This window comes from Alligator mississippiensis, chromosome 5, assembly GCF_030867095.1.
Source record: "Alligator mississippiensis isolate rAllMis1 chromosome 5, rAllMis1, whole genome shotgun sequence".
In the NCBI taxonomy this organism is placed as follows: domain Eukaryota; kingdom Metazoa; phylum Chordata; order Crocodylia; family Alligatoridae; genus Alligator; species Alligator mississippiensis.
The window spans coordinates 100,851,118-100,878,778 of NC_081828.1; the positions used below are offsets into that span (position 1 = coordinate 100,851,118).

Genomic DNA, 27,661 nt, shown 5'->3' on the forward strand with positions numbered 1-27,661 from the left:
TGGATGCCAAGGAAACATCATTCTGCAATGCTTTCTCCACTGTTTTCTCTTAAGTCTAGCTTTAAATATCTCCTGCTTCCACAGCCATATTTCTTGCTTATTAACTATTGTGCAGCATTATAGACCACATATGGTGATATGAATGTGATACCTGCTCTCGAGAATAGCTTGCTCCACACAGGAGGTTTTCTCCTTACAAGACAGCTCCAGTGAATGTTGGCTCATGGCAGACAAAAACTTGAGAATCAGTTTAGTGCTTTCTGTCTTACCAGCACCACTTTCACCACTGAAAGAAAAAAAAAAATCCAAGTTTCTACTTTGTCCAGGCTCACTGGAAGTAAATCCTTGGCCACCTCAAGGGCACCCATAAGCTAAAATAAAGGGAGAGATTAGACAAGGTTGTCAAATGTTGGTAATTCAAATAAATAACATCTAAACCACTGAGACCTTCATATGGAGCATGGAGGCATTATCCTTTAAAAACTGCTGTGAAAGTAACCACAAACCATGGGGATACACTGCCATGGAGGCCTCCATTACATTTCTTGTATGAGGATAGCTGCGGAGGAGGAGCCTTGCTTGAGAAGGATCGTTATTAACAGGTTGTATGAGGTCATCCTTGCAAGCTTTCTGGCATCGTGTACATAAATACTATTACTACTGTTCATACTAATGTTAATAATTAAGTTTAATTTCCCTAGAGACACAGGCCTAATGTATCAAGACAGACTCTGGTATTTCAGTTAGATACTCCCACGTGAAACAAGAAAAAACCTATACATTTATCCCCCCCTCCTTTTTTGTTTTAACATACAGTGTTTGCATACACAGAAACATTATATATAAATATATATATATATAAAGAGAGAGAGAATGTGTATATATTCTTTGTACATGCATATTTGCTTAAGCTCTAAAACATCATCTGCTCCCATAAAACTAATAAGCTGACCCATAAAATTATATGCACTAAAGTGGACAAAACACAAAATGAAGATATACATCATGTGCTGCAGAGATTTTCATAGTTTTCATAGATTTCAAAGACATTTGGGGTGGAAGGGACCCGGAGGATCATCGAGTCCAGCCCCCTGCCCCATGGGCAAGAAGTCAGGAGGGATCATAGGATCCCAGCAAGATAAGCATCCAAATGTGTCTTGAAGACTTTCGAAGTGGGTACTTGAACCACCTCCGGTGGCAGTCTATTCCAAACCTTGGGGGCTCGGACAGTAAAGAAGTTCTTCCTTATTTCCAGCCTCAATTGGTCACAGCAGAGTTTGTGACCGTTCGATCTTGTCATCCCTTGGGGCGCTCTGGTGAACAGACATTACCCCAGATCCTGATGAGCATCCCTGATAAACTTATAGGTAGCCACCAGATCACCCCTGAGTCTGCGCTTTTCTAGGCTGAAGAGTCCCATGGCTCTCAGCCTCTCATCATAAGGTCTGTTTTCCTGACCTCTGATCATGTGCGTGACTGTCCTCTGCACTCTCTCAAGGTTCTCCACATCCTTTTTGAATTGTAGAGCCCAAAACTGGATGCAGTACTCCAGCTGCGGCTTCACCAAGGCTGAGTACAACAGGAGAATGACGTCCAGGGATTTGCTTGAGAAGCATCTATGGAGGCAAGCCAGCGTTTTGCTTGCTTTACTAGCCGCAGCATCACATTGATGCCACACTAAGTTTAAAGATCCACTAACATTTGAAAAATGAACAATCCTGCTGATACAAACAAAATACATTTTAGTACAAGCAGAATTCATTTTAATTTAGCATATTTTGCTTTTGAGTCCAGTTCCATGAGCTTCAGTTGTGGTAGTTCAGAGCATAATTTAACTTAAAGCCTTATTTCTTAAAAGTTATGTTGTCCAATCTGTTTGTGTTGTGCTGTAAGTCATAGGACCAAGTTCTGGTCTGAATGCATGTGGTTAACCTCCACCAACTTCCATGGGAATTAGGGCCCTAAAGTCTTGATTTTATCCCTACACTTCAGTAAATTGGAGTTCTGCCATTAATTTTACTGGACCAGAACTGGACATGTGTATGTCATGATCTTTTGCTTGTGATAATCACAAGTGGTAGCTACAATGCTTGCTGTATATCACAAAAAGCTATTTCAAGTGAAGAGCAAAGATAAGATATAGCCCTGAAGACCCAAGATTATCATATCATGTAATGTACTCCGAGAACTTGGGGGTGGGGAGAGCCAGGGAAGAGAAGTAGAGAACATATACGCAATTTCAGAGATTTGTGCCTGCATGGTTTTCAAAAGTTTTCCAAAAAGTGTCAGCAGGGCTATAAAATGATTCATAACTTTGTATAAGGGGCACTACACACTGGAAGGTATTGTTGCCTGTTCTCAGCACTAGCATGTCATAGCCTCCTGACTGGCCAGAGTCTGCTGGGGCGGTAATTACCACGCTGCAGCAGACTCAATTAATGAAGTCTGCTCTGACGTGCTGTAATTACAGCATGTTGGAATAGCTTTCTTGCACGTGTATAGGAGCCCTCAGAGCTGCGCTAATTAAAGTGCCTCCTCATCTCCTGAAGCACGTCTATAAACGCCCCTGGTGGTGAAGCTATGCCAAGAATGCAGACTTCTCACTAATTTACTAATGTTGCCATCACTACCTGGCTCCAACAGCCTAATTTAAAACTTGAAATGATTCCACTGAAGCCAAAGAACCGTCCCTGGGGTAACCATAAGCAGTATTTGGCTAAATGCTTGTACCAGTGATGTTCTCCTGGCTTCTGAAGTTGGCTGACAAATTACATCTTCCTCCTGTTTCTAGTATTGTTGGTATTGTGCCTAGTTATGTCTTGCTGTTGCTTTCCCTACTCTCTGACATACAGAAAAAAGAAAAAAACAACAAGAATGCCAAAATATCCATCAGTTTATATAACTTCCACAATGCAAGTATTTTACTATGCTTAGGGTACCCATGATCACAAGATGGTAACAGGGCAGAGAGAGAAAAGTACAATCTGTCTAGTGCATGTTTCAAGTAACCTTTCACTCTGAGAGCCTAAGCTTGTTCCAAGCCATTACATTCAATGTCCTGGATACACAGGACAGCAGTGTGTGAGGATTTCATTCTGGAGATCTTTAATCTTTTCTCAGTGCTTATTCGAGTGCTCTAAGGGTGCAAAAATATGAACTCTGGATTGATGCAGCGGGGAAAAGGATAAGCAAAAGAAGTTCTCTCTCTGGGGGCTCTCATATGCAAAAAGACTGAACCAGCAAACTCTAAATCACTCCTAGGTTCAATCTTTGGGCTTTGTAACAAGTGATAGATAAGAAATAAGGCCCCTGCAGCAAACACAATTCTTCAAATGCACAGTTTAATTTTGATTTGTCAGTCTCATAAATTAACTCTTCTCATCAACAGCTTGGGCCCTACTCAAAGAAGAGCTTATTATGCTTAACTTCAAACTTGGTATACATTTTAGGCTGTTAAATGATAAAAAAAAGTGAACAAAATCATGTAAAACTGTGATCTCCCATTGGAGGAATTGTCTTTCCAGGAAGATATAATTTAGATTCATGGTTTCCATTTCTTCAACTGATTTTTGTTTTTTAGCTTGAAATATAAAGTGGAAGAGCTCCTTTTACAAGGGAAAGGAATATACATGGCCAGTTTAAAAAAAACAAAAATCTGAAGGTGTTTCCCTACATCTGTACTAAGAAAAAGACTGAGGGTCGGCCAACATTTAACTGAAACTTTAGTCAAAAACCTGAGCTAAATACAACCACTCTTCCTAGTCAAGACAAAACCTCTGTGCTCAAAAAGGAAGGAGATTTATTATTCCACTTTCACAGAAATGTCCAGAATGCAGCCCAGGTTAGATGCTAGCAATTGGATTGATTTTTCCAAGTAAAGCAGCATCAGTTTTAATTAAATAAAAAACCTACTAATGAGTTTTGCAGCGTGGCTGCCATAATACCTGCTTGCTTGGTATTAAACTGGCACAATGTGTAATGTGCAAATCAATGGGAAGTTTAATGCAATAGAAATATTTCTTGAAACAGTTATGTCTTCACTGAAAGCTTGTAAATTGACCCTGCAGGTAAGTCAACACCACATATTCAGGTTTTATTTTAGGAAAACACAGCTTTTTCCCTGGCAATAAGACAGTAACTGCAAATAAAGACCGTAACCTGTTACAGCCCTTTCAAAGTCCCACAGGAGAATCAAATAACCATGGAAAGCAGCCAAAGGGTTAAGTGCCCTGCAAATCTATTCTAATATTACAAAAGCCTAAGTCTGTCCATCTGTAACGCTTTACTCGCGCTCTGACTGGCTGTCTCAGCAGCCAATCAGAGTACCCTACACAAACAGGGACAGACAGCGGAGCGCTAGCATGACAGTGGGGACTGAGGGGCTGGAGGGGAGGGAGGCAAGGCCAGCAGAGCCTCGCTCCCCTGCTTCTTGGAGGCAGAGGGGGGTGACAGGTACCGGAACACCACCATAAAACAGGTGATGTAAAGGGGGGGCAAGGCCAGCAGTGCTGGCCTCACCTCCCCATGTCTGCTCCTTGGAGCCAGGGGCTGGTGCCCGCCCCCCACGCCCACGAACAGCTGGCAGGGAGGGGAGGCAGTGGGGAACAAGGGAGGGTGGGGAACAGGAACGGGAGCAGGGGTTACTAGTGGCTGTGCCCCCTGCCACCACAGTCACAGGCACCAGCTCTGGCCCCAGCCCGAAGTGGCGGGGGGAGAGAGGGGAGAAGGTGCACAGGCCTCTGTCCCTGCCTGCCCACCCCCCCCCCCCATCATTCTTGATGGGCAATTGGCTAGTTCTAATAATATAAAAGCCTTAGTCAGTCTGTCTGTCCGTAACGCTTTGTTCGCACTCTGATTGGCTGACAGAAATAGCCAATCAGAGTGCTCCAAGCGTGGGGGAGCGCCGCCATGATTCCGAAGCAAACATCGAGGACCAGACAGAGGGTGGGGGAGCCGGAGCCAGCAGCGCTGACCTTGGCTCCCCCACCCTGCTCCCTGCAAGAGGCAGAACAGCAGCAGCATGGGGCATTAGGTGGCAGCACTCCATCCCAGCCCCCTCCCCCCACCATTCTTGGCAGGCAATTGGCTAGTACTAAAATAAAAGCAGCACTGAAAAAAAAATCTGACTTGGTATTTTTATTGCATGCACAAACATACTGCAAATACAAAAGGCAAGCCAGGAGGGTTAAGACAACTTCATGTAGAAGTGTGATTTTTATGATTCTGCTGGAAAGGGAAATGGACTTCTAAACAGAACAATCCAGCAAATTGCATCACAGGATATTCTGCATGGCAGTGTTCAAGAAACATTTGACAGACTGCCCACTCCAGCAAAGTTGCAGGATAAATCACAGTACTGTGCAATTTTTAGAGTATGGCATGTAGTTTGATATGTTTAAATGCTGCATCATGCTTGCATAGTATCTCCACATATTAATGCAGCACCACATCACAGTGACTGCATAATAGGTGTCTGCAACTCCATTTAACAATAGTCCCTCTCCTCTTCCTCCTACCTGCATTCATGGCTACCATGCTGGAAAAATGGATTGTTCATGAACACTGAGTTCAACTGTATATTCCAACTCAATACTGTCAAGTTACACATGCAAACTTCTGCTGTAATCTCTAGCTGGAAAAAAAATGGTAGCATTTAAAAACAACTTACCAGCAGGTTTTTAAATTACACTGTCAAATACTGTACTTACTGGGAAATAAATTATCTGCAAAATTTTGTAAAACCTTGTGGCTGCCACATGGGGGAGCTTCATAAACAGACAATTTCAATGATGGTAAATGTCTCATTTCAGAAAACAGATTCAACTTTCTAACAAGGTTTTCAGATGCAATATAAGGAAGAAGGAATAAACACTACAAACTGCAACCTGAAAACTAATCTGACATTTTAGCTGTGCACAACAGTAATTTTTATCACAGTTCTCATGATGGTATTTCCTAAGACCTCTGTTGGTACCACTTTTCGTAGGCAATATAAGCTAACAACACTTCCCTAATTTTGATATAGGTGGCTGAGTTCTTTTTACTGTTTTCAAACACCAAAAGGTGACCCAATAAACCCAGTAAGGCTAATTTTTTCAGAAAATTCAAAGCAAATTAACAGTCTGGGCATAGCCAAGACTCCCTAAAAGTGCCTAAGTTGCTAGGTGTCCCAAATGAAACACCTTTAAGAATCTTGTTCAAAAGGGGGACTGTTTGGCCTTTTCGAAGTCTTACATCTGACCTCACAAAATAGAAACTTTCAAAAATCATCGTTAGACATTTTGGCACATGCTATTAGAGGTGCACCAATATATCAGTCCAATATCAGATTATAAAGGAAGTATAAAAAAAATATCCTTAATATAAAATATAAAGAAAAAAAATATATATAAAAATATATATAAATATTATATATATATATATATATATATATATATATATATAAAAATAAAGAAAATATCCTTTAATATAAAATATAAAGAAAATTGATTGCATCAGAAATTGGCCTGATGTGGCTGATAATTTGGCTGATAAATGCCCGTGCATGTGCAGCCACAGTGCAGCACGTAGGCAAGGAGCACAGCCCAGAAGCATGGAGAGCTGCATTGAGTTTCTAATTCTGTTGTGGTGGAAGGGGTGGGGGGAGGGAAGGGGTATTGGAGGGCAGATCAAGGCCCCTGCGGTGAGGGAAGGAGTGGGGCAGGGACAGGTGCTGCCCAGCCAGGGCGGGGCACAGGATGGAGCTGCAGCTTGTACAGAGGCTGTAGGGCAGGCACGATGGTTCCTGCCACTGTGCACACCCCGGGATGGCATGGGGGGCGGGAGGAAAGGCGTGTGCTGTGGGCTGGGGCCAGGGCTGCGCCAGGCTCCTTCCAGCGCATGGGAGCTGTGCTTCTGGCACGTGCGGGCTGCAGCAGAACTACGGCGCTACGGTGGGGAGGGCTGCAGCCACCCCAAATTTCACCCTAGCCCCTTCCCAGCACCACCGCTGCCTGCCCTGAATGCAGCCCCCACGTGCCAGAAAGAGCTTGGCACAGCCCTGGTTCCAGCCCACAGCTGCAGCACCCCCCACCTACCATGCCCTCCCCCAGGGTGTGCACAGTAGCAAAAGCTGCTCCCTTCCCCCTGCCCTGCACCCCCTGGATGAGCTGCAGCTCTTTCCCATACCCTGTCCCGCCTGTGGAGTGCCTGCCCCACTCCCTCCGTCACCACAGGGCCCTTGTTCTGCCCCACATACCTCTCCACCGCTCTCCGTCCACAACAACAAATTTACCAGTTGCACACAGCTGTATCGAAAATTGGATCAGTATCAACCGATATACCTCCTTAAAAATAGGCTATCAGTATTGGCCCCCAAAATCTCTATTGGTACGTCCTTACATGCTATTAATGTTCAGGCTCCCACATAAGCAGAAAAAAAAAGTTGTTTCATAAACCAGAAAACAAAGCTGATTTCTCCTTGCACCTTTTTAATTTTTACTGAGTCAATTTCCTTTATATTCTGTGGAAGCAAAACACATATTTATTAAGTTGTGCTGTGGTGCTTGCCTAAAACATTACATTTTGCAGCATTAACTTGGTATGCAAGTTACAATGATGCATAGATGATGCGTGGGGGGCGGCATATGCCCCCCCTGAGACTGGCCACCGCCAAAGCCGCCGCCAGCTTCTTCAGGAGGTCACCGCTCGCTACCTGCCCCCCCTCGCCGCCAATGTCTGCGGGCAGTCCCTGCTCCCCAGTCGACACCCCTCCTCCCCTGCAACACCAATGTCTGTGGGCGGTCCCTGCTCACTGCTGTTGACACTGACATCTGCGAGCAGTCCCCACTTGCTGCCATGGTGCCTCCCCCCCCCAGTCTCAGGAGGCACCAGTCATTCATGCATACATGGCTGGAAAGAAGCCAGTCATAAATTTGAAACTCTAACAATCGTTTGTACACAAAAAGCAAAGTGTCTCAGGAGATGGCACACTTTCCTGGAGCCTGGGGGGACACAATCTATTCCAGGACCTGCCATTGGGCCTGCTGGACAACCTTAGTAACTTTGTCACTCAGTGTTTTAAGAGGTAATAAGTGGCATTGTAATTTGTTGTAAAGTACACTGAGATCGATGGATGAAAACTGCTTTAAGAGCAAGGTATTGTTATTTTTACTGAGCACTCCCAAATGTTTTATGCACAAAGTGTTTCCACATGTTTTGATTAGGGCTCCAGGGACAAATCTGGTTTCAAACATTTTGTTGACACTTTGCTTGATAATAACTGTACAACTGATTAGACACACAAAGTGCAAAAGCTAAGAAAGCAAGTATGCTCTCCTTGAGAAAAAATGAATGCACCAGCACAAAGAAGTCAACAAAGAGCACTGGCAAAGCCAAAATACTGTTCAGGAGTCAGTTGAACAAACACATTAACCAAGTTTATCATTCATGATATTATGGGGACAATAACTTTCAAACTGCTACAATGGTTGACTGACAATGCTTCCCCTGTATCTGTCATCAAACCAGTTGCTGTTGTTGTGATAGGTCATATATGTAGGTCATTCTCCACCAACTCTTTTCTGGAGCCAAATAATTATTGTGAAAAATTAACAGAGTTTTCTACTGCCTCTTGTGTCTGTAAGCTAGATACATCTGAAGGAGTGTAGGATTTTGTCTGACACCCATGTCTTTCTGGCAAAGTCCCTTCCCTACCGCTCGGTATGCCAGGGCTCTGTAGCAACTGCTCATATTTACTTGATCCTTTCACCAGAGCTGTGGTTGCCACTCATAATGAAAGCCAGCCTTCGTTTCTGTGACATGTGATGAAAAGTGCCTCTTGTCCTAACACATAACAGCATAAAGCAGAACTGAAAGTCACACCAGGGGCTGCCAGGCAGGCACCAGAAGTGGTGTCACATCCCAGTAATCAAGTGTAAATAGGCAGTAGGTAAGAAGCCTCCTGACATTACCCCATAAAAATATGACTCCAATTGGTTTCTGAGGCAGTGACTGATCTTTTTTGTAGTTTATTGGTCTATGAAGTGCCATCTGGACTCAGCTTTACATAATCATTATACATAGTCAAAAAAGCAACTCTGCTTCTATGTCACTAAGCAGCACTCATGAAGATGGTGGAAAGGCACTGGTAGGTAAGAGCTTGTTAGTGACATTTAAGGGACAATGTCATCAAGCCTGTTTCACATTTCAACAATAGTAAAGTTCTGGACTATATGTGGATGCTCATTCTCTTCAAGTTAAACCACAAGAGTCAGTGTCCTCTCAAGTTGGGAAAACCCTACTGCCTTGATTGGGGTGATGCTGCAGAGCAGCTCTTAGCCAGTCCCTTCCTCTCAAGGCTCAGCCAGGCCCCTGACAACTGTCAAACCCCATAAAGGGAGCGAGAGTGGATGAACATCTAAAACATTCTTCTCCTCCCCCCTCGCAGAAATGGCACCTTTTTGTTTCCAGAGATTTTGGTCCAATTCTGAGTCATTTTATTTATCTGAACTTTCCCTCTGTGCATTACTCAGGCAGTTCTCTTTCAAAACAGAGTAATATTGAATCCACTTCTACAGCCTGTCAGGAAATATGGAACCATTTGTTTGTATTTATCAATCCTGTTAAAAAAACAGGTTGAAGCTATTTTAAGTGAGTTGAGAGCATTAAGCATTAAGCCATCTGTTTCAAAATTCTGTATCCCAGCAGTTCTTGTTAACTGGCAAAAGTTATGGTATCACGCTCAGAGGACAAGGCTGGGGAGCAAGAGTCCTGAGTTTCCTCCCCCGCCACAAAACTGCACTGGCAGCAGATAATTCTGGATAAGTCCTAAATTTTAAGTTCTCTCTGCCCCCACTTCTTCATATCCAACTTGAGTAAACTTTATTGATCTAACGAGGCTGTTATGTGGAACTAATTAATTGATCAGGATTCAGTCAGAAATCCAGCTGTGCAGAGGATGCAGGGTGGAAAGCAATCCTGTGCTGCTGCCGCTGCCGCCTCCTCCCCCCCACCCCGCCCCACATAAGTTTCCTACATCATCAGATCCTGTACAGGGTGAAAAACAGCAGATCCCAGGAAGCTATTCCCCATCCTGGCACTAGGTATTCAGGGCACAAAGCAGGTAGACTCTTGGTTTTGTAAGCATCAGCCAACACAGTTCACATAGGAGGAAGGAAGCTGCATCAGGAGAGAAGCTGACTCATTTTACTTCTTCCCCGCATCCAGGGGGAAAAAGAGACTGAGCCCCAACCAAGGACTACTGAAGCACAAACTGTTTTTTGCGCAAATGAGATTCTGAATCCCAGCACAGAGCAGACCAAACAGGAAACTATTAAATCGTTGTTAAACCAAAGCATCAATAAAAGGAATGAGGTAAATCAATTGCGCTGCTTATTAAATGGCCAACTCATTGGATGGCTATTTTTACTATTAGTATGATTGCTGTTTACAGGCTCCCTGCAGGTCCTTTTCTGACGGATGCAGTTTTCAAAAGTACTGAAGATGAATTATCAAAACTGCCTGTCTGGACAGGCAGAAGCCAGGGGAGGAAGTGAAGCATTTGAAGTGAAGAGAGAAGAACAGCCAAAAGTGCGGAAAACTTGGATATTTTTTCATTAAATGACTGCAAAGAGAGTCAGTCATCTATACAGAATTGAGGATTAATGAGGTTAAGGGAAAAGCCTCAGAACATACTTTCATTTAGTCCTCTCCCCCCTGCCAGTTCCAAGTATTTGTTTCCAAATTACCTTCAAAAGCTTGGTAGCAAGAGCAGGGGTAATTAAAGCAATAGCCACTTACCTGATGAGAATACACTGGTTGTCATGACGTTTCCATAGGCAGCGGTAACACTCGTTAGCAACAGCAAAGATATGAGGGGAAATCTCCCCCAGATGGTGCCTGCTGTACTGCTCCACAGTGGTACGGTCATACAATCCTGGAATGGTCTTGTAGGGGTTCACAGAGGCAACAATGGAGCCAATATATGTCTGCAAATACAGTAGGATTAAGTGATTCATTGTATACATGCTGGGGACCAGGAACAAGCTCTTTTGGGCAGAGAAAGAAATTGGCCATTTGCTTGGAAAAGCCTTGCATCCTGTGGGTGCCACCATAACCAGGTGTCCAGAATTTTTTAGTGCTTTGCGCTGACCTAGCATGCCAGGCCTCAAACAAAGGCAGTATCCTGTTAAACGGTTCTACCTGCTTTTGGTATTAACTCTCACTATGCTGCTTCATTTGGTCTAGGTTAGCATCATCTTGAACTGCACAGCCATGCCAGTGAACGTGGACAAAAGTTCATTTTACATGGTTCCAAGGGGCTGAAAATGTCCTGTTAAAATACATGTGTGGTTTCCTAGTGAAGTAGCAGAATTCTGTTGTACTATCCACAGCACCAAAAAGCTCCCACTGCACGTGAGAACACATGCATCTCAGGCCACTATGTGCTAGCACTCTTAGACAATGCAGGCAGGCCCAAAGGAAGGAGCATAAGAACATAAGCAGGGCCACATCACATTGATTGTGCAATCTGCTCATTAATTGTGCAATGAATTTAGACATGCTACACATGCAAAGCAACTATCGCACAATAAAAATGGCTAACCAGCCACAAAGATGCTCCTTGAAAAATGTAGAACATTTTGTAGCTGATTTCTATCAAGCTTTAATTTAAATGTGTGACACATCACAGACAGGGTGATACTGTTTGGCCAGGTCCTCCAACATCCCAGAGTAGACTGCTCTGTCTCCCATACTTCATTTCTGCAAGAAGACTGTCTGTGACTCATGCTGAACTCTGCTGTCCCAGGGTTCTTAGCATATGGGTGGTCAACCTGCGGCACATAAGCCGCATGGGGAGGCTCTGTTGTGGCACATATTAGACTGGGGAGGAGAAGAGCAGTACAGGGAGAAAACAGAGCATTGCACCAGGCAGGGAGCACAGGTCAGGAATCCAAAAGCTGAGCAGCAGATCAGGTAAGGAAAAGGGAGCAAAGTGACACTCAAGGAGAATGTGGAGCTGATTTCTGGCACCCTGCCAAAAAGTTGCCCCCATTGCCTTAGCAGGATTTGTCACAACTCAGCCCCTCCTCCCTTTCCCCAATCAGCCTTCATAGTTGCTTCTTTAAGGAGCCACTAGACAGGGGTGGGTAAAATACAGTTTGCAGGCAGCATTTGGCCCACCAACACATTTTGTTTAGCCCATGGCAGATACCTCCATGCTGTCAGGCAGAGACACAGGGGAAGGCCCAGGCCATACCGCATGCAACCAGTCTCTCTGCCCCCAGGTGCACAGTGGGGGTGGGGCGGCACAGTGGTTGGACTCCATGAGTGTCATGGCAGTGCAGTTCCAGCCCCTTCCCCTCCATGCTCGCAGAGGCGCATGTGCAGCTGTGGCCAACAATTTGCCAGGCTCTGGACCCTGGTGCAGCCACTGCAGTCTCATGGCTGCCTGCTACAAGCAGTCCAGGCTCTGGGCAGACAGGCAGCCACGAGCCTGCAAGTGGCTACACTAGGGTCCAGAGCACTAGGTGTGCCTCAGGGTGCATGGGGGGAGGGAAGGAACTGGCCCCTTTCCTGCTGCAGACCAGGCACTGGTCACATGTGCAGGAGCAGCACAGACCTTGCCAAGACCCGCCCTCTCTCCCCGCTGGGCATAAGAGGGACAAGGGCCACAGCCAAAGTCTGTGCTACCCCGTGGATCCTGACTCAGTGCAGTGGGGCTGGCAGAACAGCTCCGCCCGGCTCACTGGCAGGCACTCAGTCACTTGAAGGAGGAGTCACCCCTGGGACCGCCCGGGAAGCCCAGCCCTGCAGCCAGGCTAAGGACTGCCCATCCCCAGGGCCATGGCTCAGGCCCAGTGTGTGGCTTCCTTGGCTACCGCATGGGTGAACTCTGCAGGGAGAGTAGACACGAACAGGGGTGGTGGGATCCAAGACTGCCCTGCCAGAGCCCTGCTATATGGGGCCACTGTACTTGCATAGCTCACCTTGCACTTTGCAGCCAGGCCCAGCAGAACGGGGTCAGGGATGTGCCCCCTTTGCCCCCCTCCTGGGACCAGCCTGGGACTCTGGACCCTGGTGTAGCTGCTTGCAAGCTCACAGCTGCCTGCCACATCTGGCTCAGGCTCTGGGCAGCTACTGCCTACCACAGAGCCCAGGCTGCTTGTAGCATGGCTTGCAGCTCTAATTAAAGCTGCAATGTGATTTAGTAATGCAACCCTGCCCCCAATTTGAAGTGCAGGAGACATGAAGGCTGGCTGGAACGCACTAATTAGCATGCTCCAGCAGACTCGACTGACATGTTGTAATTGCAGTGCGTCGGAACAGCTACCCTGCACATATATAGACACCCAGAGTGTCCAGGAAGTGCGGCATCCCAGGAGACAGTCTGGGTGAAGTAGCAGGACCTTCCTGATATGGCACGATAGCAAGATTCAGATCCAGACCTTCACAATGGCAGTAGAAAGGTAATGATAGAAGAGAGAGAGAGTGAGTGAGAGAGAGAGAGAGAGAGAGCATGTGTGTGTGTGTTTTATTGCTCTACAGGGTATTAATCAGGCACAAACTATAGTGCTCAGCCAACAGCCACTGAAAATTCCTTAGCAGCTACATGACAGTTAACATCAGTTAACATTTTACCTGTTGGGCTACAGAAAAAGTGCAGCCATTAGAGCCAAATGCTTCCACTCCAATGAAGAAAAATCAACCCCCCTACTTAAGACATGCACCCCAATGTTAGAGGGCTGATTTGAGGTGTAGGTATGTGTGGTACACAAGGAAATATGATAGTACTGCCTGACTTACTTTTCCAGCTTCTTTCATCTCCCTCAGTGTTTCACAATCACCTTCATGATCCTGATCAAGTAGTTAGTAATGAAATCCTAGTACTATTGCTCCTTTTTTATTCAAGCATGGATGTTCTATCCACAGAGAATCGATGGTGCTTTTTCTTTCAGCTAAGATTTTTAAATTTTTACTGTCTGTACAACCGTTGACGCACAGTGCTGCTCATCCAGCTGCATTTTTCTCAGTAGTACATTAGTAGCCACCCAAACTCATTGCTACAAAATACCAGGGTACAAGACCTTAGTGGGTTTTAAAAAAGATTTACAATTTTGCAGGTAATGAAAATATCCACATTGACATAGGATGAAAATAGGGATATAAATTGTGTCAGGCTTAAATGAACAAGCCAGCTCCTTGCTACCTGAGAAGAGAATAAACTTCCCTGTATGGAATATCCCAGAGCTGTATGTTCCACATTTTAGTGGTACTCCTAAGGCATTTATTGGATCCTGGCTGCTATTGAAACAGATCCCATCATTCTCACATACTTTGTACGCTGGTACCAGAGCATCCCATTGATTATCATGCTTCCACCAAGTCACTGAGAGACTTATTAGATCAATGTCAACATTTAATGCCAGAAATTGTAGTTCTGCCATCTTACCCTAAATCCCTGTATCATTCTCTCACCTACACACTGAGACTCTGGACCTCTGCCTGTTCTCTCTGGCTCTGTGTATGGAACTGGAAGAATTTCAGAGGACATTATTATAGAGATTGTGAAATTAAATCTCCTCCCTAGCTGCCCAAATTTATTCTCCTGCTCTTCCCTGTGTCACTGGTACCCACATGGACTACCAGCTTCCCACCAGCACCCATTAGCAGTCCATGCACACTTCTTAGGAGGTCCACTATTGTTGAAAGCTGCAGGCAAGTCACCAGGAAGTACTCCTGAACATTACATACCCAACTAGCCATACAGCTAGTCCCCAATACCACCACTTGCTTCTTCCTGTCCTGTAGGAATCCCCTGACTTGAGGGAGTATCCTTAGAGGACACTATGACATCAGCTGGAGGGTGGGTCTCATTTCAGGAATCATTTATCTGCTTCCCAGATTAGTGCCCTTCTTCCCTGTGTCTCCTATCCTCCTCAGAAAGCACTGGGGCTGCTGCAGTAGAGACAGGACTCCTCTACAAAGTCCCCAAAAGCATTCAGTTACTCCTACTCTCTCCCTCTCTCACTTTAACTTATTTTCTATTTCAGTAAGTATACTCTTCAAATACAACAGAGCTAAGCTGGATAGAAGCATTTCATCCCAAGCAAAGACTTCTTTTATGTATCTCTGGAGAATGTATGCTCAGCCAGTGTTCTGAAGATTGCACATTGCAACTGTGATTCCAAGTCCATCCTGGTGGCCAGTAGGTTTTAAAATCATATGTAATGGGGTACATTCGGGTTCTCTAAGGAGCTAGTGCAATTCAAAGCATTATTTGACCCAGGATGCTTGAGATTTGCTGATTCCCTCCAGGGCCTTTCTTCCATTCAGCAAAGTATACAGGGATGAAAAAACTAAACAGTTCCTGCCTGCTGCCTTCCCAGTCCAGCGATGTACATCCCCCAAGAGTGACACCTTAAATGCTTCCTTCCTTTCAGCTTCCCTGTCTGACAAGATGTTAAAAACTGATGACATTTGCTTATCTTCTCTTTTCCAGTGTCTGATCTGTACTTCAGTATATTCTCTTGCTTCTACTTCCTTCCCCACGTGGTATACACATCTCTAACCTATCATCACTTGGTCACTCCTTAATAATTGGTCTCGTTTCTCATGGTTCTTTTGCTGTCATAACCTCTACCCCATCAATATGTCTGCTTCACATTTACAATCAGACCCAATATAAGCAGATGCTTTATTCAGTGATGCTTTATAAGCTGATGCAATGACAGCTTTATTATTAAGGGAACATTATTCTCCATCATCACCTTTGTATGCTGTATATGTATGTACTTATGTTTGTTTTACAAAAACTCTCATGCTAGGCAACAATCATTAGGGCTCCTGTGAAGTTTGGGAAGAAAACAATCCAAACATAACATCACTGATCACACGAAAACAAAGAGATAACCCCACTCTGTTTTTTATGGGCATTCCCTTAAGGATTCTGGAATGATCTCCAAGTAATAGCATCCTGCACAGGACTCTGCCTAGGGTGATATAGATTCTGGGGCTGGTTGGGCTTGGGGGAAGCCTGTAATGAATGAATGCCATGGGGACCTGGTCAATCAGGCCAAATGCTAAGCACCTCAGGCATTTATACACATACTTTTTTGTCTCGCAACGCACCAGATATCAACTGCTTTGGAGCAGGCTCAAAGTAAAGCACCCTTGATGTGTTTTAGTTCAGAAGTGCACCGTTGCCATTTTCTCAGTGCTGACACACATTTAGCTGCATATAAGTGCTTACATGTGTAAAAATGCCCCTAGTTCTTTATCTCATTATTGAGTCTTAAGTGTTTGAGTTAAGGTGACCTCAGGAACCTGGGACAAAATATCCCATTGATACCAATCTCAGTTAGATGGATTCTAAACATTCACTTATGTAACAGAATGGAAGAACATTCCATCCTGGTCATCTAGGGACAAATCACTTGCTTTTTTCTCCTGAGGTTTCTGTTATTAGTGCAATGACTTCAGAAATGTGAAGATTTTATTACACAGCAACTTGTTTGTTATTTCTTGTTCCAAATAATGCAGGAGAAAAAAAGTCAAGAGAAGCCTGCTTCTGCACCATCTTTCTTAAGAATATGAAACAGCCTTTTGCATGGAGTATGGGAATTTTTTTTTATACTTCAATTTTTGAGCTACATAAAACTTTTGATCAGAGTTAATCTTTACTATTGCTATAAGAAAAATCTCATTTGTGAGAAAAACAGTGGCCAGCACAGTCTGGGGGATAACACATGCTGCAACATTAACACAGTTAACCACAAAGAATAACATGGAGGAAGATTTATCAGATTAGGTGACAGTGGCAGGCTAGGCACGTGACCTCTAAAAGCCAGCCCAAAGTGCTTTACAAACTATATGCTCAGTAATTCTCTCTCTTTGAATTTCTTCTTCAGGTTTTTTTAAACCTCAAGAACACAACTTCCAATCAAGCAGACCCTAGGTTCCAAAAGCTCTGCTGTCTTGCCACTTGCATATTCATTTTCTTTTGTGTAAAGCAAACTAGCATGAACTGCTACCAAATCATAATGCTAGTATTTCTATCCACGTTCCACAAACAAGGTTGATTAAACAGCATAAAAGAATGAAAACTCAGGCCTACAAAATACTGTTTTTCCCCCAAACCACTGCTAATGAAAGCCCAAACCAGAGGTGGGCAAAATATGGCCTGTGGGGGGCATCTGGCCCACTAGACCATTCTATCTGGCCCATGGGACCTCTAAAAAATTTAGAAAATATTTATCTGCTCCTGGCTGCCTGTCAAAGATGACAGGTAACAGGGGCAGTAGGACCCAGGGGGAGCCTCAGCAGGACTGGGCAGCCCAGCCCTGTCCCACCCCCAGCCATTTCCCTGCCTTCCTGCCTCCGCACCACCTGACTTCTGGGAGCATGGGGCCTGTTGGTACTGGGTGGGGAGGAGGGAAGAGAGAGAGAGTGTGGCGGGGCGGAGGGACTCTGTGTGTATGTGTTCGCAGGGTGAGTCCTACACACACCCCACCATACACATGCACCCACACACCCCTCGTGCTGCCATACATGTAGACCCGACACCCCCTCACATATCCTAGCCACCCTCCCCACCATACACATCCCCCCACAAACCCCATACCCACCCACACCCCACATATCCACACACACATGCTCTCTCCCCCCCCCACATCCACATCCACACCCTCCCCCACACCTCACATACCCACACCTTCCCCCACAAACCTATACCTACCCCCCACAATATACAAGGGTAAGATTTCATTTTAATCTATAATAAACAATCTCCTCTATGTACACTACACACACACGTAAACTAGGACAAAAATATTTTCTGAAATCAAATTAATGAATGTTTTAGATGTTAGCTTTTTAGAATATAATTTGGTATTTTTCTGGTTTCGAGATAGCAAACCCCCTCGCTGAAAGGAGTGCTTCCAGGGGGCAAGGGGAGGGACTTCTAGTGGCAAAGGTCAGGGGTTAGGGGGCCAGGGGTTCAGGGGTTGTGACTCCCAGTCACAAGATGGTGACCAGGGAGTGGGGCACCTGTCAAGAGGCGGGGCTACACATTTGGCCCTCAACAGCTTGCCTAAACTGGGTAAGTGGCCCTCTGCCTGAAATAACTGCCCGCCCCCAGCCTAAACTACCTACCCCTCCTCATTAAACACAGGAACAGCCACACTAGATTGGCCCAGTAGTGAAATCTGCCTGGTAATCTGTCTCAATAGCAGCCAGGATCCAATAGATATACTTAGGGGTACTGCTAGAATGAGGAACATACAGCTCTGGGATTTTCCATGCAGAGAAGTTTATTCACATCCAAGGCAGTGAGGAGCTTGCTCATTCATTTAAGCCTGACAGTTTATATCCCTATTTTCAGCCTACGTAATTGTGGATATTTTCATTAACTGCAAAAAAGGTAGTGCATTTTAAAAAAAGACTTAAGCTCTTGTGTCTTGGTATTTTGTAGCAATGAGTTTGGGTGGCTACTGATGTACTATTGAAAAAAAAGTCAGTGTCAGGTTATCTTTCTAGTCCATTAAGTATCTCTTATTCTTGGAGAAGAAAGACATACTACTTTTCATTAAAGCCACAGTAGTTATAAGGCCAAAGTACGACAGAGGTCCAATACGTTATAGGAAATGTTGCGCTTGTATGCTGAGTAAAACCTCTCTCATATCCCTCATTCAAAGACTATTTGCAGCAACAGGTTGCATGCACCTGGGACCTGGATTAGGACTACTTGGAGGATACTGAGCAAGTCATAAAGATAATCAGAATTTCCTCATTTGGTAGCAAATTTGCCCATTTTGTGAAAGCAAAAACAAGTTTGTGAATAAGGATCTGCACACAAAAAGCAGAATTGTTTTTTATGGTATAGGTTTTACATCAATGACTGACCCTCATTTGTACTGTAAATTGAAGCAGTCAGCATCAGAAATGCATGTACTGGAGATGAACTATTAAACTGCCCCATTGTGCTAACACTATGAAGGAATGGCTCAGACCAGGGCCATTCAGAAGGAAATGAGTTCACATAAAAGTGTATCATTTCCACTATGCTGAAAACAGCATGGATTCCATTATCTGTTGCTGTCACCCTGCAACTGCTATTTTGATTTAAAATTAAAAGTTATTTCCTTTGGTAGGGACACTCACAAGGAAAAAGGAAGGGCAGCTTTTACGTTTGCCAGTGGAATGACAGGCAGATTTCTAAAGATTTAACTTCTTTAAAAGGTTGAAAAACATTTCAAAAGAAATAAAATGAACATTTTCCACCCTCTCAACTCCACCATACGCCCAAGTTACTTCACCAGTAGTAAGACCTTAGACAGGGAAGCTCACTAGTTTGTACCTACTACACGACCAAAGCAAAAATTTAGTCACATCCACATTGTAACTGCTGAAAGTAATTTTTGAGGGCGAAAGTAACAAAGTCCAAAATCAAAAATATCACCTCATGATCACAGTTGGGAATCTACTGGATATTTTAATTTATGACATGAAACAGCCAGCAAGTTTTTTTAAGCAGCCCAGGTCCTAACAGGCTCTTTTTAGTACTAGAGCCATATATAAAATAAATAAATAAATAAATACATTAGAATATTAAAGAAAGGGAGCTACCTTTTAAAGATATCTTGCAAGAGAAAAAAATAGCCTGGTGTCTCAACACATTTTGTCCTCATTTTCTTTATAACACAAAACAGGACAATTATAGAATCATAGAAAATTAGGGTTGGAAGGGACCTCAGGAGGTCACATCTAGTCCAACCCCCTGCTCAAAGCAGGACCAGCCCCAACTAGATCATCCCAGTCAAGACTTTGTCTAGCCGGGTCTTAAAAACCTCCAAGGATGGAGATTCTACAGCCTCTCTGGGTAACCTGTTGCAGAGAATGAGGGATTCTTTTTCTTTGTAGGAGTCTTTTTATATAAAAAATTCAGATCCTGTTAAGCCAAGCTGACATTATGATGACCAGAATAGTTCAATCAGGGCAGCACTAGACTGAGGAAACTGAAAGGTAAGAACTAGGAAAGGAAGGGTTTTAGTTAAACATTTAAGCCACTTTTCAGCTTTGTTGCATTTTCTTACCGCTTGTCTTCAAGTTCACTAACACACTGTGGGGGGAGCAAGCATCAGCTGCCCTATCCTTCCTGGAGCTTGCCATAAAACTGCTTTGTACCCCCAAGATTCTCCATGTGCTGCACACACTGCACATACCTCTTGCTGATGTCTATATCCCCCTGCCTTCTTTTGTTTTAGGGACTTACTACATTTATCCAAATCCACAAACACTTTGTAAAATGCCCCCCACCCCATTATTAGATTCTAGACATGAAAAATCTATAAATTTGCTGTAATTTTCCAGGTCTAGAATCTAATTTTTGGAGGGTCATCTTAAATTCACTGCCCCCCTCACTGCAGCAGGGCAAACTTAGGAGGCAGCAGGGAGACAAATGGTTTGATCTCTACCCATTACCACCTGCCGCCCCCACCAGTTGAACCCTCTGCTGCCTGCTCCCCATGTCACAACTCCGCCACCCCAGCCTTATCTTCAGGGATCACAGAGTACAAGCTACCTCCAACCCCTGCCCAACCATGCAGCACCTGTTGCAGCAGTGGCAGCTTTGCCCTGGCCCTAGAGTTGGGGCCAGAGCTACCACCTCTGCCACTGCCACTACCACCACCACCACCATGTGGCTGGGCTGGGGCTGAAGGCAACTCATGCTCCCTGCCTATGGCTGAAGCAGGGCCCCAGCCAAAGCCAGAGCTTCAAAGGGAGGTAAGCAGCAGGGGCAGATGGTGGGGAACAAAGGCAGAGGAAAAGGAACACAGACTGCAGGGGGGTGGAGGGGAAGGGGGGGGGGGAAGGGAGAGGGGGCAAAAGCTGCAGCTCTGACTCCGGCTTCAGGCTTGGAGTTGGAGCCACTGCCTCCACCTGAGCGGAGTAACAAGAGGGGTTTACCCCCATGTTGAACGGGGGAAAAATAGTCTTGTATTTGAGTAAATAAAGTAGCAATTCTTCCTTCCGCATGTCAGAGTCTGTGGTCCCCTGATAGGGTGCCCCACCTATTCACATTACCTCACTCCCCTTTGGCTCTTCTCTCACCCAACACCAGGGTCCTACCCTATAACTCCCACCTTATTCCTCCTCTACCTTTGCAAAAACCTTCCCAATTTTCTTTCCCATACCAGAGTCCTTGTCTTGCCACATTCCCTATATGTCCCTCTATTTCTCCCATCCCCTGCCTGCCAGGGGTTCAATATGCCTTCCTATTCCCTATTTCCCACCCATGCCAGTCTCCATCTCCTCCATCCCAGATGTTCTGCACAAGGTCCCACTTGCTCCCTTCCCCCATGCCTCCCAACCATTATCATAGGATTTTCTCCCTTTCTTTCAGGGGGTTGACCTGTTAAACTAACATGTGAGAAGACATTTGTTAAGTAATCAATGACATAGTTTAAACAGGACTGCATAAAAGAGCAGAGTTGATCATTAGACCTCTCTTCAATCTTCCAAATACCCCTCACAGAACCTCAAAAATGTCAACGTTGGTATAACTATGTCAGCAGAGTTAAAACTGCTAACAGACTGGATCTTTTCACACCCTAGCCCACGTAGCTAAGCCAGCAAAACTTTGTAGAGTAGACCAGACCAAAGACAAGAAGCTCAATAATCAAGCATGTCAGCATAAAAAGAGAGACAACATAGGACTACATTTTGGCATGTCTGGTTTTGTTTTGTTTTTTTGGAACCATCTGTTTTCTAGAAGCAGAACAATAATTGATGTTTTCAATCATGCCAGTAGCTTGATTTATCCATGATGTGGCAAACATGTCCTTTATTTCAGCTTGTCTCATGCTAATTTGCACAGGACTGAGTCCAGTACTTGCCCTAAAATTATAAGCTAAATGTTTTGAGGCCAAACTTCTTTCTTAAAAGCCATAGTTTAGAACATCATTTTGATTATAACTTTAGGAAATGTCATACCTTGTAATCATGCTTATGGGAAGGTTCAATGCAGGCCTTGCCATCTGCACTGTGAACAACACATTTCCAATGTTGCATAAAAATGTAAAACGAGGCTCTTTCACTTTTGTCAAAAGGTCTGCTGTTAAAATGCATCTTAGTTTTGCTTTTTTTTTTCACAGGGCCTAGCTAAGAACTGATGCCAATACAGGGAGAGTCACGTGTACTTTCACACACAGGAACACCGCAAATCTCCAGGAGGCAGAAATATGACTAAAGAATCTGTCATCAAATGAAAGAAGATGAATTAGCTAACCATACAAAGAACTAAATGAAGGACACTTAACTTTCCCAGAATCCTTCTCTCAAGCTCTCCTGTTCCAGGCTTTATGGGCTACATTCTCTGTTGTGCTGTAGGCATCTGCTCCACCTGGGCTAGGGACAGACATTCAAAAAGCCAGAGCCTGAATTGATTCAATAATCTTAGTCTAACCTGGCTAGATTGAAGCAATTTGCAAATGAATAGACATTCAGGAAATGCAGGAACATGCCTGTAGTGACCAAGGCCAGAAACCTGGGGGCACTAGAGCATGCCCTTGGCTGCAAGGAAGCTGGGGGGTGCAGGCGGGGGGGGTGAAAAGCCCGGGTAGTAGCCTGGAGTGAACTGGCCAGGCCCCCACCCTGTCCCACTGGCACGGACCCGAGCCGGGGTCCCCCTGGTGCTTCCACCTCACTGCAACAGTGGCAGGGGTAAGGGTGCAGTCAGATGCTGGCTGGCATGGCCCCCTGAGACAGAGGGGACCAGGAGGGAATTTATTCCCCCCTCTGCCCCGGGGAACCGTAGCCAGGGTCTGCCAGCCCTGACTACCACCATCGCCAATCATTCCCTGAGGGGGGCAAGTGGCGGAATAAGCTCCCTCCCTGCCCCCTCCACCAGATGCCGGAGGGAACGGGGAAATAACTCCCCTCCTTGTCCCCTCTCCTAAGGGGGACGTGCCAGCTGGCCTCTGGCTGTGCCCCTGACACTTGAGCAGTGAGGAGGCAGGGACCATGATGGGGGGCAGCACCCCCTGCCATGGTGTCCAGGCAGCACAAGTCTCTTCCAGGTTGAAGGAAGGGGATGCGCTGTGGGTAGGGCGGTCAGAGCTGCCACAGGCTGTGTGGGATGAATAGTGGCACCAGGCCTCATAGGGGTGGCCACAGCCCCCCAAGCCCTCCCTAACACTGCCAACGCTCACCCCATGCAGTCTGTGACAGCTCTGACCACCCCACCCACAGCACAGCCCCCCTGCCAGGAAGAGGCTTGCACTGCCCAGGACACCATGACGGGGTGCTGTCCCCATGAAAGGCCCTGCCCCCTCGCCGCTCCAGTGGCAAGGGTGGGGGCATGGCCAGAGGCCAGCCGTCATTACCCCCTTAGGCAAGGTGACAGGGAGGGGAGTTATTCCCCCTCCCTCCAGCATCTGGCAGAGGGGGCTGGGAGAGGGCTTACCCCACTGCTCGCCCCGCACAGGCAGCAATTGGCAGCAGCAGAGGTTGATGCTAGCAGATCCTGGCTACAGTCCTCTGGGGACAGAGGGAGGAGTAAACACCCCCACACCCTCTCTGCCTCAGGGGGCCATGTCAGCCAGCCTCTGGCTGCACCCCTGCCACTGCTGCAGTGAGGAGGAAGCACCAGGTGGACCTTGGCTTGGGTTTGTGCCAGTGGGACAGGGAGATGGCCACACCCCCACTGCTGGAGCAGCAAGCGGAGAAATGCCCGACAGGTCCGTGCTGGTAGGACAAGGGAGGAAGGGGGGAATAAACCACTTCCCTGCCTCCTTCATCTTAGGGGAGCTGGCATCTCTCCTGCCCCTACCCCAACTGGAGAGCAGAGGGGCGGGGCCAGCCCTGCTCTCTGAAGCAGGCAGCACAGTCCCCCCCAGGGCTGCAGGGCATGCTGGGATGCTGGGGGACTCCGGTTTAACTTAAACCAGGAAGGGGTCTGGGATAGAAGTTCCATAAACCAGTTTAAGCCAAATCAGTTAAGTCTTACTACATCCAACCAGGTTTATCTCAACAGTTTTGGCCATTTTGAAGTTTATGTGCACTGAACTTCTGTTCTGTTACAGGTTTAAATTAGTTTCTGATCTCTTAAACCAGTTTGTGTTTAACCTCTGTCCCTACCCTTGATGACAAACCGAAAGCAACCTCTTGACTATCAACCAGCTCCTTCTTTGTCAAGCACAGCTCAGCAACAAAAGCAAAATCAAACCCTATAACATTGTATTTTAATCCCATTTTAAAAATACAGAAACATTAAACTTCTTCCTACTAACAGGATTAGAAGAAGAGAGGGAAATGTTCACATATTTTTGTTTGTGTGCGCAAGGGGAGCCACTCAGAGGCAACTCTCAGAGCTCTGGTAGCACTTTCCCAGTTAGACATTCACCCAGCCAAACATGCTCAATTTATGCTTGCCTAAGCTTCCCATGGTTTCAGTAGGTTCCCCTAACTTTTCCCTTTATTTCTTGCAACACTGCCAAAGACCACCAAAATCAGTACTGCTCCATTAGGATCCTCACCACTTCCCAGAGCTCTAATATTGTGGGGCTTCTGGACTTTCAAGTTTATTTCTTTATGGGCATGTGATAGCTAAAGCAAAAAGACACACAGACTCAGTGAAAAGTCTAAAACCCAACAATTTTTTACTTTAACTAGTACAGTGGTTCTCAACTAGGATATTGTGGAACCCTGGGGGACAGCCTTTCAGAGGTGATACAGCACTACAACCACCACTACTGCAGTGGGGTGAAACTGCCCCATTTGCCTCATGTGGGGTCAGACCAAGAAGACCTGAGACACAATCACTTGCTCCTGTCTGAATTAGTTACCTGATACACCTAAAGCAGGCATAAGTGCCCGCACTTGCTGCAGCCCTTTTCAGTCCAATCCTGTATGGCAACCAACACCCTGAAATTGTAGGACTGTAGTCATCTCCACACAACGCTACAGGCAACTAAATTAAGGCTAATTAGCCAGCTTGCAGTGACCTGCTAATGCAGCTAAACTGTTTTCAGTGCAGAAGGCAAACTGCATGGAGCCATGAACCATGTCTGAGGCTACCAATATCTTTCAGTAATTTTGCAATCTACATATGGCTAGTCTCTCCTCCTCCTACCCCCTCCCTTCCTTGGTTGGCCCCAGTTAAATGAGGATCCTACTGCTATAAAAAGTAAGTCACCTGTTCCTCTCCTCTGCATAAAGCAAGTCCCTCCAAATTGCCCTTTGTCCCCTTTTTAAAGCTGCCTCTGAGTACTGTTCTGATTTTCCATTCTCCAAACCCCAGCCTCCCAGGGGGAGGCTGAAGAATCTGATTTGACTGTTGATGATCAGGGATCCTAGTCTGACATGCATTCAACATGTACGAGGACAAGTCAGCGGCCATTCATTAAAATCACCCAGAGATCAGGATAGTTGTACTTCTGTAGATCCTCCAAATTGCTACGGCATCCACAAAGAAAGAGAGTTTATTACAGATCCAGAGTCTGAGCAACAGCAAACAAGAGCAGACTGTAAGAAGTGCCTAGAGGGCCCTGAAGTAACTCAGCATGAGAAACCCAGGCACAGAAAAGAGGAGGAGGAAAAAAGAGAGACCACAAAAAAAGAAACAATGTAAGGAAGTGTTGGTAAAATTAAATACCCCTTGACATGGCAGTCAGTGCTGTTATTTACACAGGAAATCCTTAGAAAAAACCTGGCTGCATTAATGTCAAGAGGTTTTACTGCAGCAAAACCCCCAGTTTTTCTTTTTTAATACACAGACACACACACACACACACACGATAAATATGCATTCCCTTCCCTTCCCCAATTATTTCTGGCTTTTTTTTCTCTCCCTCTCTATTCCCTACAGACAAGCATAAACAAGCTCAGATTTAGGATAAGCTTTAACATTTTTATTTTGGTAGCAAGTTTTTGGTTTTGGATATCCACTGTTTTATATTGTATTATTATTAGGTTTGTATTGATTCTTACTGTTGTATATTGTATTATTATCATTTTCGTATTGATTTTTATTGTTTCATATGGATATTGTACGATTTAGACCTGTGTTTGTAAGTGAACCAAAGTAATGTCAAGTTTCCATTTTGTATGTCAAGTCTGTGTCTTGCATCCTCTGCCCGGGCATCCCCTGTGTTGCAACTGTATGATTCACGTATCCCTCCCATGTAAATTGGTTCCGGGATGAATGAGAGTGATTGGGAATGACTGAAATACAATGGTAGCAAGGCTCTACTGAACGGCCTGTAACAACTGGGCCATCACCTCACATTGATTCATCCAAGAACCACGGACCTCACCCAGGAACAGAGACAGGAACCCAGCATTTGAAAGACAAAAGACCCTGCAGAACCAGCAGCTCGACCATTGTACCCCACCATTACAGACACCTGAAACTGCACATCCCTGCATGGAACACACATGCTCAGTACGCCAGGGGCTGACCCTTGCCTGGGCATGCCTCCTGTCACTAGGGTCACACAAGGTGACCCTAGTCTTCTTAAGGAAGAATTCCTTAAGATCCTTCTTAAGGAAGAATTTCTTTACTGTCCGAGCCCCCAAGGTCTGGAACAGCCTGCCACCGGAGGTGGTTCAAGCGCCTACATTGAACACCTTCAAGAGCAAACTGGATGCTCATCTTGCTGGGATCCTATGAACCCAGCTGACTTCCTGCCCTTTGGGCAGGGGGCTGAACTCGATGATCTTCCGAGGTCCCTTCCAGCCCTAATGTCTATGAAAGGTCTGCTCCTATAAAAAGGGGCAGTAAAGACAGACCCAGTGGGACGCCCTCTCCATCTGGACCAGCACCATGCCACACCACCTATCCACCCAGAGGCCCTGCCGGCAACCCCACTTTGGACAACACCTACTGGACAAGGACTCCTTTCCAGCCTGGATAGGGAGCTATCACCCCCCACCCCCTCTTCAACAAAGGACTTGGACTCTGCTTCTCTTCCCTACCTGGACTCCAACCCTTCCACTGAGTCTCTTTCCCCTGCTGCCATTGTGAGTGCTTGTGTGTGTGTGATAACCAATAACTTTATGGGGCTGTGTAGTGCATTGTCTGTGTAATAAAACTGTTATTTGGAACCCTAAGTTGGGTTTTGCTTTACTATGGTTTGGCCCTGCTTCAATCTCTGCTCCTCGCCCCTCTAACTTCTGTCTCATTTCTCCCTCTAGCGCTTCTGGCTCACTGCCACCTCCAACACCTGTCCTGAGCTCCTCTATGCCTCCAAACCCCCTGTTTCTTTGCCACTGTCTTATCCCCACTGCCTTTTCCTTCTCCCCTGAGCAACCAGGTTTCTGCCTCAGTTTCTTTCCTGGCTGTCTCCTCCTTGCCACCAGTTATCTGCACCCCCCCCCCTCCCCAATATCTCAGCTGTCTGCCTCAGTTTCCAGCCCCAGTCTACCTTAAGTAAACCCAAGTCTCAATTCTTCAGCCAGCTTCTCTGTAATTCACCAGTTCTAATCCTGGTTCTGGCAACTTTCATTCCCTACATTTTAACTCTCTCTCTCTCACGTGAACCTTCCCCCAAGTATCCCAGGTACCCCAAGCACATACATACACACTGTACCATCCAAGTTAGGAACTTACCTGTGTGTACGTGTAGGTGGGTTGTATGTGTTTGAACTGGTGTGTGTGTATATATATGTCATTGTGTGCATG

The 27,661-nt window shown here is 45.6% G+C and overlaps 1 protein-coding gene across 5 annotated transcripts in view; it reads right to left on the reverse strand.

The window, feature by feature from the left end:
* The window catches only part of MYO10 (myosin X), a 325,103-nt gene that overhangs the window by 159,081 nt on the left and 138,361 nt on the right, over positions 1-27,661 (reverse strand). For 3 of the 5 annotated variants that reach the window (XM_059728622.1, XM_059728623.1, XM_059728624.1), the window contains 2 exons: positions 10,780-10,967; positions 152-286 (listed from right to left, as the gene is read on the reverse strand). The exons of 1 other annotated variant lie outside the window; for it this stretch is intronic. In XM_059728622.1, the coding sequence (XP_059584605.1) occupies positions 152-286; positions 10,780-10,967 (323 nt within the window). The remainder of the gene's footprint in view (positions 1-151; positions 287-10,779; positions 10,968-27,661) is intronic. One more of the 5 variants, XM_059728625.1, reaches the window with a different exon arrangement.